This window comes from Diadema setosum, chromosome 6 (genome assembly GCF_964275005.1).
Source record: "Diadema setosum chromosome 6, eeDiaSeto1, whole genome shotgun sequence".
Classification (NCBI taxonomy): Eukaryota; Metazoa; Echinodermata; class Echinoidea; order Diadematoida; family Diadematidae; genus Diadema; species Diadema setosum.
This window is the reverse complement of record NC_092690.1, coordinates 40806959-40825697: the sequence shown is the minus strand read 5'-3', so window position 1 is coordinate 40825697 and position 18739 is coordinate 40806959. Positions and strand designations below refer to the sequence as shown.

The 18739-nt window shown below is 35.7% G+C and overlaps 1 protein-coding gene across 1 annotated transcript; it reads left to right on the top strand.

Annotated features, from left to right (window-relative positions):
* The first annotated feature begins 2163 nt into the window (after positions 1 to 2163).
* On the top strand, positions 2164 to 17520 carry LOC140229803 (uncharacterized). The gene is made up of 4 exons (XM_072310037.1): positions 2164 to 2227; positions 11381 to 11728; positions 14433 to 14765; positions 17102 to 17520. The coding sequence occupies exons 1-4, from the start codon at positions 2164 to 2166 to the stop codon at positions 17518 to 17520; spliced, it is 1164 nt and encodes a 387-aa protein (XP_072166138.1).
* Positions 17521 to 18739: the final 1219 nt, after the last annotated feature.

Genomic DNA, 18739 nt, shown 5'->3' with positions numbered 1-18739 from the left:
ACGAATTTTTAAAGTTTTGGTGTTGGAACCGCTGGATGAGGAGACTACTAGAGGATATGACGTATGAGTGGACAACAATACAAAGAAAATATAAAGGAAATGCAACAAAAATTCACTTTTCTAGAATTATGAAAAAACAATGGACCAACCGCTTTCAGAAAGCAGGGGGAATAATTGCTACCCTTAACATATATCAGTATCAAGTTGATGGAATTTGTAATTTTCATGAAAAATGGATTTTTGCAGAATTTTCTTTATATTTTCTTGATATTGTTGTCCACTCATACGTCATAACCTCTAGTAGTCTCCTCATCCAGCGGTTCCAACATCAAAACTTTAAAAATTCATAACTTTTGCATCGATTGTCCGATTTTCTTCAAACTTTCACTGATGTGTTCTACTAATGTTGCTGCTTTCACTCAATCCACATTGTTCTTGGGGTTTATCTTCCCTTTAACGCGTCACCAACACATGACAAGTTAGTGTTTCGTTTTCTGTTCGGATTTGTCTTGAAACTTGGTAGCTTGATGTGAAATTTACCCACCGATTATCCAGAAAATCTGCCAGGAATGCCTGCCAGGAACACAGAACAGGTTTGTGTGCATGAAACCAATTATTTTATACGCAATCATGCCGTATATTAGGTCTCATTAACTCTGCTGGCATCCCTTAAATGGTAGTTCGTGTTTGCTACGTGTTGGGTTAAGTAGGCCTATGTTACTCTTGCAATAGATCTCACCTTTCCCCAACAAACGGGCCAGGGTGCATGCGGTGACAAGAAGTATTACACATTGTATATACCATAGTCTCTGTTTTGTTCGGTTTATATCCAAATTACATTTTCATATGTGTTTTTTCCTGCCTATAGCGTTTGTAAAGCAAACTACACGGAAGTTACTTCTGTGCTGTTATCTAACGTTTCTAGGTTGTTAATCCCTGAAAATAAAACTATGTGAACTGACTGAATACAGGAATATAAGTAGAACCAAAGAGGTACCTCACACATTAATCGCGTTCGAGGAAAATCGGACAATCCGTTTTGAATTTTGGTACCGCCATTGCTGGATGACAAGATAACCTTTCATGACGTAACGCATAGACAATTATACAAGAAAATATGAAGAGAATTCCACAAAGTTTTATTTCCAAGTACAACAGTCCCTCCTCTTGATACTGACATATTATTTCAAGAGTAATAAATCCCCCTGTTTTCTGAAAGATGTGAGTCAAGTGATTTTTCATTATGCCACAAAAAAGAAAATATTTTTAGTTCTCTTCATATTGTCTTTATATCTTTTTACAGTGATAGCTTTCTCAACCAGTGATGGCTGCCCTGAGACCTTAAAAATTCATAACTTTCAATAGATTTTTCTCTTTTTCCGATTTTCTCTTTTTTTCTCAAACTTAAATGCTTTGTTCTGCTAATAGTGCTCAATATATATTCCTCAGTTCATGTTGTACATGTATATAATATGTATTATACAGTTATAACTGCCTATAGCGGCCACCAAAGGAAGAGTGGCTGTTAGGTGGCGGCTTTAGACAGGATCGTTAACAAGACATTACTCTCGGAGGGGAAGGGGGGGGGTAGTGGCTGTATATACGGCAGGTGGCCGCAGGTTTGACTTTATTTGGGTTTCATTGCCCTTTCATGTGAATTGAATGGTCAATCATCTTTTCGGATAGAAACGCTATGCTATGATGGAAAAAAAAAATAGATTGTTCAACCAGAAACTCTTTTGTGTTCGGCCCCTACATTCTCTGAAAAGATGTCCTAATCACCTTGACAAGGGGTTGTAGATTGCATGGAGAAGCCATTCAGGTTCCTCTCAACTTGATAGGGTATAAAAACAATCTCAGTGCCCTCCTGGAAAATACATATAATTTGTTATCATGATAGGCCACCAGAGAGGGAGGTTGACCATACTGTGTATTTCGATAATAATACCTATCAAAGTAAAATACCAGACTGCAAATTCACCTTTAGAAGGCGCAGCTCCTTATCAATATTGCAGATTCCTCTTGTACTAATAACAATTAAAGCAGAGTAAAAATTAAAAGTGAACTATATTGGTGAATTTGTACGTTATCTGTACATAAAATGTTCTTTGTATGAACCTTCTCACACCATGATCGTTAGGAGAGATTACCACTTTATCCAACATGCCACGAATTAACTGGACATGGGTGTTTGTTGCCCTGCTAGTAGCAGTCTCCCTATCGTCAGGTAAGCACATTATTCTGAAAACCAGAAGGTCGTCATTGCAACTTTGGGGGATATTAAATTACTGGTATCAAATTGAAGTGAGATTGAGATTCAATTGATTGAGTTTTAGTGCAATGTTAAACATAAAAAAAACCCAAAAAGGTTTGCTCGATATTTGGAATAATGCTTACAAATATACCTACTTTTGATTATATACACTTTTTATTTCATGAAAATTGATCGTTTCGTTTTTATCTAAACTCAAATCTTAGAAACCGATAACGCCCTTCTGGTTATCATGATTAACATTGTATTTGGTTCTTTCCCAATATCAGCGGGCTGTTCACAAAAAGATGGCACGCCACTTTTTAAATTCCCATTCTGGTTATTATATACGTAGACATGGTAGAGATGAAATTATATATTTTTCTAAATACTTCTTCTCACGTTTTGCATAATGTGCTTTCATTTCGTCTTCGCTTAAGTTTCTTCTTCTTGTTAGTTAAAATGTCACTTTATTCAACTTCCGTCACCATGTGATAATAAAAGTCACAAGAAAATTGCAACAAGCTAATTTTTGGTCAGTTTGCACGTAAGCATACGACAAGAAGTTTGTAATTTTGGGAAGATTATTACATTTATTTACCCCATAGTGTTCTTATAGAGCCAAAACACGCACAAACACACATTCACACACACAAAAGCAAACAAGCAAAACCAAAAAAAAAAAAAAAAGAAGAAGAAAAAACACACACAAACAAAAGCAAACAAGGAGGAAAACAAAAATAAAATAAAACAAATTACCCGAAAACTCATTGATGCGATTATTGTTATTTGGAAAAGTGTAACATTACCTTTAATGGGGATTTCCAACGTATTACGCATCAAAAAAAAAATAAATAAAATAAAGAAATAACCAAAAAAACCGAACAATCAGAGGAAGAACAATGTGAGCATAGTTTAACCTTGCCTCGTCTGCATACACCACACCATCCGCAAAGAGTTCAGTTTTTTTTTTTCCACTAGTCTCCATACAGGACCCGTAGCTGTGGTCAGTTTGAAGAGGAGGGAAGAGTGGCTGCAGCTACCCAATACTCAGGGCTTAAGAAAAACAAAGCAAATACAAGCACGAACAATAGAAAACGCCAAAACCAACCCCCCCCCCCAAAAAAAAAAAAAAAAAAGAGGCACACACAAAAGGAAGCTGAATAACACGATGACATTATGATCACGGATTTAAGACTATTTGTGACCGTGCACCTCAAAACGAACATAAAGTCGCATACACTGATTTTGCGTGAGGACTGAAAATAAGTGAAATGGGTCAACCTAGCCGAACTTGACTTTTTCATATTTTCTGAATGAGCGGGTCTTCTTTTACATTATGCTAAAATTTGGTATCATAAAACGGGCAGAAAAGTGTGTTTTTTAGCAGTTTATCTCGAACATTATTGCTAGGATAGTGTGATTAGGTGTTTCTTTAGAATCCCTTTTTCATTTCTGAGAAACCTTGTCCACACTCTTCACTTTCAACTCTAATAACTTTTGAAAGGATAGTGCTTCTGCTTTGAAATTGGCATTAATTATGGCCAGAATGTTTTAATGAGGCATGCTTAATTTCACTTTAATCTGATAATCCCTTCATTGTTGTTACTCGGGTGGTTTCTTCCTGTTTTTTGTCCCATTCATCGCACAGCCAGCACGGTTTGGTAAAGATTAAGCGCTTGAGTAGACACTGTACTTCAGAGCCTCTTTTCTCAGTTCACACTTTTCCTGAGTTTGTGCTTTCTTTCCAATATTTAGATAGGTTATGAGAGTCCATTTGATTTGAGTTATAGGGCCTACATCATTTTAAAGCTTAAAGTCTGCTCTTTCAGAATATGGTCTTAACTAAAGATTCATGTCTGGCGACTTTTTGTTTGTTTTGAGGTGCAGGGTCACATTTAGTGATCTAACGAGTCTCAAGCATTGAAACATACCATGCAAGGTTATATCCTTGATTTGAAACAACTAAAAGAAAAAAACCTCCAAAAATTATTTGCGTTTACTCATATATAAGAGTGAGATAAGCTTTGACAATTTTTTTAGCATGCTGCATATCGTCATATGAATAATGTTCTCTTGGTTGTATGAGACTTTGCTATGACATTTGATCCGGAAATCAGTGTGAAACTGGAAACTTTCGTCCTACGAAACACAAATTATCATTATACACACAGACAGTTTGGTCCACACATTTGGCATAATCTTCCCGACAGCATAGAGTCTTTATGCTTTAAACTCCTTATAAAAAGCTACACTTTATAATCAACAATTAGTCAACCATTATATATTCCCCACTCTTTTCAACAAAGCAACGTCTCCCCCCCCCCCCCTAAAAAGACAAAATAAGAATGCTATTATATTGTGGAAATTTAGGGTCTGAAAATAAGTCAAAGATTCTGTGTTCTTTATGATTCGGAAAGTACAAAACTGATAGGAATATGTGATAAAATTATATGCAGCTAGCAAGGCACAAGGTATAATGCATACAGAAATTAAATCCTGACTGCCATACTGAGGCGAAATTATACCAGAACGGGTCTTATGAAGAGATGGATAGATCATCAGGAGATCATCTAATGGCAATCCAAAAGTTGTCAGTATGCAAAGCATGTGTTGTGCAACCTTATGTTGGCTTTTCGAATGACCGCATTTACATGGTAATTGCATTTAAGGTGGCTTTGAACCTACACCTCTTAAAGTCTTAATAATTCGCCTACGTGTGAGAAACATTAAAGAATACCCGGCAGACAAAAGAATTGATGATCGCTGCCTTTACGTTAACCGATCCATGCTTCTAAACGTTATATTTATATATAAAGGCTACTTCTTATAAAAGAGGATACCAAAATACTAGTGGCACTCTGTTTGAGTTGCCCTTGCTCCAAATTAAATGATTCACAGCTCATTTTCAGAATCTTGTATGGCATGACCAGCCAACAATGGAAGGGTGAATAATCATGCCACTCAAAAAAAAAAATTAAAAAAATCGTGGTTTCTTTTCTTGACATATTAGAAAAAGAACTTAATAATGTTATCTTATTATAAAGTTTACCTTGACTTATTGTTTATATTCAACTTTGCATCTTCTTAATATTGTTTTGCATTGCTTTAGGTCATTCGAATAGCCAAATACTTCTTATTGCTCATAAAAGTAAAATATATTAATAACATGTAATTAACTGGCATGTCTATGAAACGACGAAATCACCTTTTTACCAATTCCGCTCTGAAATATATGGGTCTTTAACTCATGGATATGTATACTTATTTTCGTATTATTAGCTTGTATATATATATATATATATATATATATATATATATATATATGCGTGTGTGTGTGTGTGTACGTGTGTTACATGCAAGAGATCGATCCTGACCCAAACGTACGCTGTGTCTCACTGTGGAGCCTATTATGTGGGGAAAAAAAATCAATTCTGAGGCGAACGTTGTTCTCTACTTTTCCCTTTAATCAATCTCTCGTCCTGCCAGGCCTTTCATCAGGATCTGGGGCATAAATGGTTTGGTTGTGAGACGACAGCAGTGAGCGGATATGTAGCATGTATACAGACTCGTATTCTGTATTCAGTTATCTCTCTTGTGAGGTCAAGGGCCTGAGTGTCTTGCTACAAGTCTGTAGTCAAAACCTGGACTCTGAAGTCAAAGTCAAGTATGATGTAAAACCTCTCATAACAAAACAATTAATAACCCATATCCTGATGAAGGCCATGACAGGCCAAAAGCTCGATTGAAGGGAAAAGTAGAGAGCAACGTCCAACAAATTTGATTTTTTTACACACACACACACACACACACACACACACGCAAACCCACACACACACACACACACACACACATAGGCACACACACCCTCACACACGACACATGTATATATATATATATATCTATTTACATACACAAATAGATAGATATAGACACACATACATATATCATCAAAAAATAAAACTGAAACCAAGTTTATGCTGTATTCACCAACAGTTTTATTTTTGATGATATTGTCACACCAACACGTGGACAACTTACTCAATATAGATGTTATATACAGTGCGAGAAGAAGAGCATTCTTGGACGTAGCTAGTGATATAACCATGAATGCTCTTCTTCTCGCACTGAATATAAATAATGAAGGAGCTACACTGGTGCTGTACATGGTCGGGACCCCTTCTCGCACTTTATATTATGTTATATTATATACATAGAATACACATACATATGTTGCATGTATAGACACATCTTTTTAGGCTTCTATGAGACAATGCAACGCAAAGGTCACAGCCACCTCATGCCCAAGCCCCTCACTGACTCATTATTGTCAAGTTCACTTCATACAAGCCGAAACAAGCCATGATAAAGGAAAGACGGAAACTGAAGGGCACAAGAAAGGTCATCATCGAGGATCTGACATCAACAAACTCTGCACTGCTAACACGGCACACAAACACCCCAAAACAGTAAACGCTTGGCATGCTTGGTCTGTCGATGGCAGGATCTTTGTGTCAGTAAGGGACTCCCGGAACAAGGAAAGGAAAATGCTCATATCTTGCCTTAGCGACCTGAAAAATCTTACATAGTGGAATAATATTTTTTTTTCCTTCTACACATGTACTACGTGATTCAAAAAGGAACTCCGTCATATTTTATTATCTTGGTTCCCTGACCGATTAATGAAGGTTATCTTTTGTGAACATTTTTTTCTTTTAAATAAGTGACTTTTTATTGTATTTCTGTTCCCTTCCTGTAAGGTGTATGTGTGTGTGTGTGTGTGTGTGTGTGTGTTTGTCTGCTTGTGCGGCCTTGTCCCTTGTTTGTGTGATATATGATGCCTAATATTGCTACTATTCTAGATACGTTAAAGGACAAGTTCACCTTCATAAACAAAAGGATTGAGAGAATGCAGCAATATTAGTAGAACACATCAGTGAAAGTTTGAGGAAAATTGGACAATCGATGCAAAAGTTATGAATTTTTAAAATTTTTGTGTTGGAACCGCTGGATGAGGAGACTACTAAGGCTCGTGATGTCATATGAGTACAACAGTATAAAGAAAATGTAAAGAAAATTCAACATATTTTCACTTTTTTCGCATAATAAAAGAGCACTTGATTTGCCTCTTTCTAAAGGCAATGGGAATAATATTACCCATAACATATGTCAGTAACGAGTCAAGGGAATGTGTACTTTTTTCAAAAGATGAAATTTTGTGAAATTCTCTTTATATTTTCCTTACATTGTTGTACGCATGTGACATCATACACTGCAGTAGTCTTCTCATCCAGCGGTGACGGCACAAAAACTTCAAAAATTTATAACTTCTGAACGGATTGTCCGATTTTCCTCAAACTTTCAATGATGTGTATGTTCTACTAATATTGCTACATTCTCTCAATCCTTATGTTAATGAAGGTGAACTTGTCCTTTAAGCAGTACTGATTTTCATGGTCTTTCAGAATATTTATTACCTTCTCATACAGATAATACAGAGTGTGAGAATGGGCCTCTGTCTTCTTATTTTACTCCAGATGAATATAATCAGTTTGATAGTCAATTCAAGGTCAATAGCTCTTCTGCTCATGAATTTTCTTGTGTACATATAAATTGCAGAAGTATTAATAGTAATTTTGATAAAGTATAAATAGTAATTTTGATGATATGAATATGTTTTTGGATGGCATTGAAAGGAAATTCACTGTTATTGGTGTAACTGAAACATGGTTATCTACACATAATCAAATGTATGATATAGATGGTTATAATTTCATTGTAAATGTAAGAGCTGAAGGTAGGAGAGGTGGTGGAGTATAGGCATTTATATAAAAGATGGTGTTTATTTTGAAAGAAGATGTGAATTTGATTTAAGTACAAATGTTATAGAATCTATTTCATTGAGATAGTACATTCAATGAAAAATATCATATTGGGAGTGATATATCGGGCCCCCTGCCTTTTCTGTGCAATCTTTTCTTGATGAATTTGTGCCAATTTTAGACGCTGTAAATAGAGAGGATAAGATTTTATATTTAGTTGGTGATTATAACATAAATCTATTAAATACTCAGTCTTGCCACAATGTCAATGATCTTCTAGATGTATAAATGACATACTCATTGTCCCCTTTGATTTACGGTCCCACTCGCATAACGGAAACTACACAAACTCTTATAGATAATGTTTTCACAAACGATGTTAATGATATTTACTCTAATATATTTTTAACGGATATTAGTGATCATCTCCCAATATTTTTTTTATAACAAAATATCATGTTATAGATAAAGATAAAGGGAAATCATATTTTAGTGTGGGGGAGTATAATAAAAGAAATGTGTTGAAATTTGTACATGATGTTAGTTTTGCTGATTGGACGATGACAAGTCAGGATGCAAATAATGCTTATGAATTATTTTAAAGAAAGTTTTTGGGTATTTATACTTCATGTTTTCCTAAGAAGAAAATTGTATATAATAGTGCTCATGGGAATAAACCATGGTTTACAAAGGAATTAAAAAAAGTGTGCAAAAAGAAACATGTATTGTATAGGAAATATTTACAAAACAGAACCAAGTATAGACTGAGTGTATATAAAACATACCGTAACATTGTTAATAATAATGTAAAGATTGTTAAGAGGAATTATTATATGAACAAATATACTTCTGCTACTGGAAATATGAAAAGAATGTGGAATGTTATCACTGAATTATTACACAAAAAGGATTGTAATTGTACCTATCCTACCAAGATAATGTGGAATGATCACCCAGTGAAATCCACTGATGATATTGGCAATGTTTTTAATAATTACTTCACTGATATCGGTTTTACTCTTTCATCACAATTTGAGCATTCGAATGACTTTAAAATTATTTAATAATGAATGATCACACTGTTTTTTTTTTTAAATGGTAAAAGTTCTGGGTTTGATGAAATACAGGCTGATATGATAAAAAGAAGTAATTCATGTAATTTGTTATCCACTGAGTGAAATATTCAACTTGTCCGATCTACTGGTGTTGTTCCAGACAAATTCAAAATTGCCAGGTTAGTGCCTATTTGTAAGAAAGGGAAGAAAGATGTTTCCAATTATCGTCCCATTTCAATATTGCCTGTTTTCTCCAAAGTTTTAGAAATATGTGTGTACAACAGATTGTCTAGTTTTTTAAACGAATGTAATATAATATCGCCATATCAATATGGGTTTAGAAGTGGGCATTCCACGTCCCATGCTTTACTGGAATTCATAGATAAGGTTGTTGATGTTTTTGACAGAAAATAAATAATGGTTGGCTGATTTATTGATTTAGGTAAGGCCTTTGATACGATGGACCATACCATATTGATTCAAAAATTATATAATTATGGAATTCGCGGTGTATTATTACAATGGTTTACAAGTTATCTAATCGACAGAAAGCAGTATGTTCAATTAAATGATGTACAATCTGAACAGAAAACCATAAGGTGTGGAGTGCCCAAGGGTTTTATCCTTGGACCATTATTATTCATATTATATGTAAATGATATGTGCAATATTTCAGACAAGCTTGAATTTATTCAGTTTGCTGATGACACAAGTGTGTTCCTGTAATTCTGATATTTTACAATATACATTTAATCATGAGATAAGTAAACATGGAATGGTTGCAAGTAAATAAATTGGCATTGAATTTAAATAAAACAAATTATATGGTGTATTCAAATAAGCTAATAAATAAAGATGAAATTGTGATTCATATTAATGAAAATAGAATATTACGTACCTCTCATGTAAAATTTCTTGGGGTTGAAATTGATGACTGTTTGTCATGGAAGGAACACATTGGTGTCATCTGCAACAAAATATCAAAAAATAGGGATGTGTTTGTGAAAATGGCATATTGTGTATTGTTAATGTGCTGGTGTATGTTTTTGTCTGTGTATGCATGTGTGTGAGTGTGTGTGTGTGTGCCAACGTTTTTCTCTGTATTTACGCTGTATTTACTTTGCCGGGGTTAGTTTTGAATAAGGCTCATTGCCTTCTCACTAACCCCTTCACTTGATATCTTTGATTGTTTGTTTGCTTTGTTTGTTTGTTTGTCACATTGTCATGTTATACTTGTCATACCATTGCCACATTTTATGTATGCATATTTTATTAAGTGAAAATAAATGAAATGGAAATGAAATGAAACATCTCTATGTGATTCACTATGATTTATGGTTACAGTAGGGAGAGGAGATCTTGACAATTCACAGTCGTCCAAGATGATCTTACTATGAAAACACGCATTAATGAAATATGTAAATCGGCACCCCTGACTTGGTCTATATACGCATGGATTGGAAAATTTTCAAAAAAGAATACAATGTATAATTGAACAACTAAAGAGAAACTGCATGATGCATGGGTTTATATTTATAGTCCCTTAGATAACGATAATGGTTTGCTCGTTGTCATGACTGTAGTTTGGATTCTCAGCTCAGCTCAAATCACATGGCTTGTAAGACAAAAATGTGAACAAATAACTTCTATCATTATGTATTGTTTGCCGATAAGGCCTATGTTATAGTTTCAAGTTCAAGATTCTGACTCCTGTATTCAAAATGTCTGCCTATGTCTGCCTCCTCTTGCCTGTCTCGGTGAACTCATCAAGAATATCAGCCCTGTCGTAGATCTACTATCAATGTCAAAGAATTTACTCTCTAAAAGATATGTAAAATCAGAGACATTTGGTGATAATTTAAACAAAAAAATTAAATCATCGTTATGGAACATTTTTGCCCTAACCATTAAATGTATTACAAATTTCGATAGACTACAATCTGTCTTAAAAAAACTCAACTTTTTGGTGATTGTTGAATACGTTAGTAATATAATTATGTTTACTGTATGAATTTTGCTTTCATATGATATCTACATAGACATTATACACTGACAATATTATGCCTTTCTAATGATTGAATGTTATAATCATTACTAATCAAATCTTTGGTTTTTTTTTTATCCTGTTTTTCTTTTGCTCAAAAGTGAATATAAAGCGTTAATCAAGTGTGGCTTTGTCTTGTGTGTTTATCTGACGTGTAAGATTTCATCGATCTGACATTGAATTAAATGGCAATCGCCACATTTTCTAGTGTCATTTCCGGTCAACGGAGCTGTAGTTACAACTGAACCAGGGGTTAGACTACGACAAGGCTTACCCGGACTGGTGCCATGTACGGTGACCCGGAAGCTATCCGCAGTTTCCTGGAAGAAAGGAGACACAATCGAAAGCGCCACCACTGTTGTGATACTGGATATCTCTAACAGCAATAGAGCCATTAGCGGTCCAGGGTTTGAAGATGGGGAGTTCACAGTTGCCTCAAATTATTCCCTCATCTTTACTAACGCCCGGTCTACGAACTCTGGAAGATACTACTGTGAGGTGTCTGATTACGAAACAGGAGTCCTGTACAGGAATTATTCAGATGTGAAGATATCGGGTAATTTCTCAACGAAACTAGTAACTTATGACATCGTATTATCGTATATGTGTTTTGTTTTAACAAGGCTAGTGGTTAAAAATGGAACTCTCGTTTTTCAGTTCGGGTTAGAGTGCTGCGTAAATGACACATGATAATACAATATAAAGAGGATTAATACACAACCCTTATATAGCGCATATATCATACAATGTACATTTTCACAGTCAAGAATAGGAAAAACTGTAACAGTTGATATTCAATTTTAACAGTGCATTAAAAATAAAAGTGCTAATACAGGCAAATGCGCAAACACCAACGATACCAATTTTCCGCTTTTATTTTTTTAAATCTAATTTGAATGTCTTATGAATTCAAAAGTCCCTCCATTATGAAATGGATGTTAACTACCCACATGTCCTGATTGCTTTTGTTATCCAACACTTATCCTCACACCAGTACCTTCTGGGAATGTGCTCCTTGCAAATTATATGAAGCTGCATCATTATGTTTGTTCATTGAAGCATCTTCAGAGGTGTTGTTTGTTATTCCAATAGTTCGTTAATCCTCACTGGAAGTAAAGTCCATTATTCCGAAAGTTTCGTTAAAACCCTTTTTGTGCAAATGAGTCAAGTGAATACAAATATCACACACAAACCTATGGCATGAAATTGATATGACGTGCTGAGGATTAATCCGAAAAGAAATTAAGCTTTGTTATTCCGCAGTTTCGTTAATTAAAGAAGAAAAAAAAATCGATAAAGGCTTGTTATTCCGAAGGTTTGTTATGTGAAAGTTAAAAGAAGTTGCGTACTAACGAACCTTATTTTGTTTTTGGATTAACAAACTTCGATAACAAACCAAGTTTCATTTTCGGATTGACGAACCTTTGAAATAACGAAGGTCACCCCATTTTTAAAAGGTGATGACGTAAACAGCGTGTAGCTAAGTAAGATTCGTTAGTCCAAAGGTTCGTTAATCAGAAAATGAATATAGCTTTCTAATTCCGAAGGTTCATAAATTGAAAGAGAAAGGAAAATGCGTACTAACGAACCTTACTTTGTTTTCGATAAACAAATTTCGCAATAACGAACCAGACTTCATTCCCAGAACCTTCGTACCTTCGAAATTACGAAAATAACCCATTTTTTTAGAAGGAAATAACAAAACAATGGGGGATTTCAAGTTTGGTGTTGGTGCTGTTGCTGAGATAGCACTAGCACCAGCGATAAAACTGAACTTGAAATCAGTCGGTGTTGGGAGGTTGACCTCAAAATTATGACGTATTTCAAGGAAATAGCGTTGGGCCCTATGTTGAATGTTGTCTGCTGAACCGAGCTCTACCGTTTGTGTTGGCGATTTACGTGATTTCTCTCCATTGGCTAGCACTAGCAATAAAAGGGATTATTATCTTTGTTTGTTTCAACCTCGGTGCTAGTGTTAGCGCTGCTCAGGAGACCCACATTTACGTCCATAAATGATGCACGTTGTACGAACAAACTCTATGCCGATGCAATAGTCGCCCACGTAACTTACACGAGCACTCTAGACATGGCTACATAAATCTGAGCCTTGGCAGCCGGGAGCAAAATCAAAGTCATTGTGTGGAGGAGGGATAAAGTTTGTGAATTTTTAATCCATCTTCCCCGTTATGTGTCAAAGCTAAGCTGTCATGAATTAATCTTTTGATATTTGACTTTAAGTATCCACTTTTTCGTCGCGCAATCCTTTCCGGGATTTCGCAGTGATGTGATGCCAACACCTAGTGCTGGGATCGACAATAGTTTTTTTTTTTTTTTTTTTTTGTGATGCATTGATCGTTGCATTAATCTGACGGTCGGTGCTGGAGCACAATGTAGCATCTAGATAAATCTGTAGTTTTATTTACGCATTCATATGTGACCGTGCACCTCGAAACGAACATAAAGTCGCACACAATGATTTTGCGTGAGGACTAAAAATAAGTGAAATGGGTCAACCCAGCCGAACTTGACTTTTTCATATTTTCTGAAAGAGTGGGTCTTCTTTTACATTATGCAAAAATTTGGTATCATAAAACGGGTAGGAAAGTGTGTTTTTTTAGCAGTTTATCTCCAACATTTTTGGTAGAATAGTGTGATTAGGTGTGTCTTCAGAATCCCTTTTTCATTTCTGAAAAACCTTGTCCACACTCTTCACTTTCATCTCTAATAACTTTTGAAAGGATAGTGCTACTGCTTTGAAAGTTGGCATTAATTATGGACAGAATGTGTTAATGAGGCATGCTTAATTCCAGTTTAATCTGATAATCTCCTCATTGTTGTTACTCTCGAGGTTTACTTCCTGTTTTTTGTCCCATTCATCGCACAGCCAGCACGGTTTGGCAAAGATTAAGCGCTTGAGTAGACACTGTACTTCAGAGCCTTTTTCTCAGTTCACACTTTTCCTGAGTTTGTGCTTTCTTTCCAATATTTAGATAGGTTAGGAGAGGCCATTTGATTTGAGTTACACATCATTTTAAAGCTTAAAGTCTGCTCTTTCAGAATATGGTCTTAACTGAAAATTCATGTCTGGCGACTTTTTGTTTGTTTTGAGGTGCACTGTCACATATCTTTTCCTAAATTTCATAAAATCAAAAGGTGCTAAGGTATAGGGATGATATATGCATATATATATGTCACAAAGGTGCCACAAATAAGCAAACTCACGAGGACAAACCATTAAATGATATGTCTTACCTACTCAGATCCGCCAGTCATCACCGATGCTAGACGTGTTCTTCAGTATGGTAACAGGGCGATCCTCCGGTGTCGGTATGAGAAGGTGGTTTATGTCGTGTCCTGGCGGAAGGGGGATGAATACGCTAATGCACAACCAGTGGTTGCGCTAGACACGCGCTATGAGGTAAACCAGCGACAATTTGGTGATGGGTACGACCAGGGTTGGTACAACATATCCGATGACTACTCTCTTGTCATCAGCTCAGCAAGGATACAAGACGGAGGAAAGTACTATTGTGTTGTGTCAGATCTGGCAACAGGCAGACTCCTCGTCAACTCAACTTATGTCGATATTGTTGGTAAGTCATTTCTTGTGTGTTTATCATGACGATTGGAAATTATTAATATGGCAATGATACATTTACAATGAGGATACAATCATTACCCCGGAATTACATGATAGCACTTCTATGCACTGTCGAAAGAGACATTAGGATCAACAGATCCGCCATAGACACGATTTGATGGACGAGACATTTTTTTTAGAACCTTATCCACACCACTATACGTCTGCCCATGTTTTCAATTTCTTATATTAGGACTGTTCTGGGTGCGGGATTTATATAGGAGAAATAATCGATAAACCAGGAAAAGCCGTCTTCAGACTAATTTTCCACAGTTTTTGACTGCTAAGACTCTCACAACACTTTGACCCTTTAACATGACTTTAGTATATAGGGCTTACATCATGTTCTTCCAACGTACACTGTATATAGTTGTCTTCATGTAGATACCTTCCTCGAGGCTGAAAGACAGCTAATATTAAAGCCGAGTCCCATTCGACTTTAATGAAAATAACAGCTGGAACAAATGCAGTGGAATTGTCACTGCCACCAGCCAGCACGTAAGAAGAGAATGGCACTTATAGGAGAAATCCAGTCCACATATAAGTTAGTCCGATAAAAAAGAGTAAAATCTTACGAGTTTAACGGTAAAGATTTGACTGAAATCGGATGAAAAATAAGGAAGTTATGATATTTTGAAGTTTTGCTAATTTCTACAAAACAATTCTTGTACAGTGGATATGAATATGCAAATGCGTGAGCTAACTATGTCATACCCTCACAATTTTCCATTGACCGTGTACAAACACAGAAATGACGAAAATTCAATGTTTCTGTCATTGAAATCTGAAACGTGATGTTATTCCTGGTTGAATAACTTTGGAATAGTGATCAGTTAGATATACGAGGATTTGAGCCTCGGGCGTAATTACTTTTGGATGAAAACCTAGAAATTTCAAATTCTATATACTAACTATGGTAAGTTGTGAGGGGATGACATGCTCACTTTGCCATTTATATATTCATATTGACTGTTCAAAAACTGTTCCTTAAAAAGATAGCGAAACTTTTTTCATCCAATTTTGATTAAAATCATACCGTTGAAATCGTAATATTTTATTCTTTCTTATCAGACGAACTTATACATATACAAGTGCATTTGGACTGGATTTCCCCGTTAAATAGCCATTTCCGTTGTTTGAGATTAACAATACTTTATCGAGGATTTGTCTTCTACGTACTGATTATTTGTGCACATATTTTTTTTCGCATTTTTTAAATCACAGTTTTGCTTCAATATGCATTGGTTCAAATTTTCCATTGACCGTGTACAAACACAGAAATGACGAAAATTCAATGTTTCTGTCATTGAAATCTGAAACGTGATGTTATTCCTGGTTGAATAACTTTGGAATAGTGATCAGTTAGATATACGAGGATTTGAGCCTCGGGCGTAATTACTTTTGGATGAAAACCTAGAAATTTCAAATTCTATATACTAACTATGGTAAGTTGTGAGGGGATGACATGCTCACTTTGCCATTTATATATTCATATTGACTGTTCAAAAACTGTTCCTTAAAAAGATAGCGAAACTTTTTTCATCCAATTTTGATTAAAATCATACCGTTGAAATCGTAATATTTTATTCTTTCTTATCAGACGAACTTATACATATACAAGTGCATTTGGACTGGATTTCCCCGTTAAATAGCCATTTCCGTTGTTTGAGATTAACAATACTTTATCGAGGATTTGTCTTCTACGTACTGATTATTTGTGCACATATTTTTTTCGCATTTTTTAAATCACAGTTTTGCTTCAATATGCATTGGTTCAAATTCAGGAAATTAATGTTTCATCCCCGTTTAACTATCAATTCTACTAGTCTATAATGTTCATGGGAAAATATCATTATTATCAGGATTTTTTAATAGTGACACAAGTTTTCTCCTGATAGTGGATTTGGATTAAGTTTGCATACTTTGGCAAAATGGAAACGTGACAGTACGCTTTCCACGAAAGGAGTGGATAGGAAGTTTAACGGAATCTGATGAAGACGCACGTGCACTTTGATATGATATATCATATTGACTTTGCTTTGTTTATAGGTGTGTCTGTGGCTGTTCTAGTGTGTGTTGTGTGACCTTGCGAGAAGAAAGAAAGAAAGAAAAAACCACTACATCCCTACTTATTGCTTCATCATCTGACTGCCCTTACTTTATCTATCAAACCCAGATGGCATGCATTTGATTTCTTTTCTTCTTGCATATAAAATATGTAGTTTTGAAGGATGTATGTTAACATAATCTGACTGAGGTGTCCATGCATGTGTTCTATTGATTTTGCAGCCACACCCCAAGAACCATTTCCTGAAATTGATACCTGTGTGCCGATCAGTTCAAATGAATCGATGCAAACTTGCAACATAAGTGCGGACAGCAATACAACAATATCTCTCACGTGCACTGTGACAGGGTACTATCCTAACATCACCATGACATTCAGCGATACCTCAAATCAGGCCAGGATGATTCAGGGAGTCATTTCTAATGATACGGAAGGGCTACTGACCCAGATTGTTACGATAGAGCTGTTGGTAAGATCCGATCCGGTTAAATGTACAGGTAGTGGAATACCTTTCGAAACCACGAGAACGACACAGGGCGTGTTCATACCCATGACTTCAGAAAACCAGACGGATGCAAACAACATCGTCACAGCACCTGCTCCTGTCAAAAGTGCCTGTGAGTATAAAAATGAATATTAAATTCTCTTTATATTTTCTTTATATCGTTTTACTCATGTGATATTATACGCTTTATTAGTCTTCTCATCCAGCATTGACTGTGTAGATGACTCAGAGTCCCTAAACTCTGGATTTTTTTAATCTCCTTCGATCTGTCGAAATCCTCTCCCTTCCCCCCAAAAAAGTGAAAGCCAAGTTAGTTCTATGAAGACATAATGACTGAAATTTCACATTTGATTATGACGAACCCAGGTGTGCCCTGAGGAGGGGGGGGGGGGGGATGAGGGTGAGGAGGGGGATTTTCCACATTTTCAGCATCTTCTTGAAAAACCTATGACGGATTTTCACCAAACTTGGGAAATTGGGAAACATCATCTTGTTAGTGATATGACCTTAATTTGTTAAAACGTGCTCCCCCATCGCCGTCGAAGAGGGAAGGGGGGGGGGGTGGAGTCTCCGAGTCCATACACTCTGGCTTTTTAATCTTTAATTCAGCTCAGTACTCTCTAAAAAAAAAGATCAAGTGAAAATATTCACTCTTGAAGGAGTGAATACAAAAAAAAGTGAATTTAGAGTGAAATTGGAGTGAATTTCGAGTGAAAATGTTGATTTTCAATCATTTTGGAGTGACCTCAGGCATCACTCGAAGATTTTGGAGTGATCCCTGACGTCACTCTAAAACGAGTGAAAATGAACATTTTCACTCGAAATTCACTCCAATTTCACTCTAAATTCACTCTTTTTTGTATTCACTCCTTCAAGAGTGAAAATTTTCACTCGATTTTTTTTTAGAGAGTACAGTTTATTTTTTTCCATCCAACAAGAAGTGAAACAAAATATGACATGATATTAAGCATTGCGTGAAACAATCACATAGTTCAATAATTTCAGTCAAGGAAAACAGAAATACAAAGCGAAAAGTGCATCACATAGTATATAATAACATATGACATAATATGTAGTATAACTGACAACGCCTAGGCATGCTTTGAAGGATAACAATAAAGTAGGTATATGGAAAGAAGAGTTGTCACTAGAAAGTTAAGCTTGCAATACATGGATTACTCGAAACATGATAAATGAATATACATCATCGTTATTCAAACCGTAATTATTTTAAAGTGCAGAAACACAATGACACACTCACAAGAGTGGATATATGCATACACACGTGCGCATGCATTGTCCAAACTCGTAATAAAGGAGAACATACACACACGTTAAAGACAAACAAACAGAT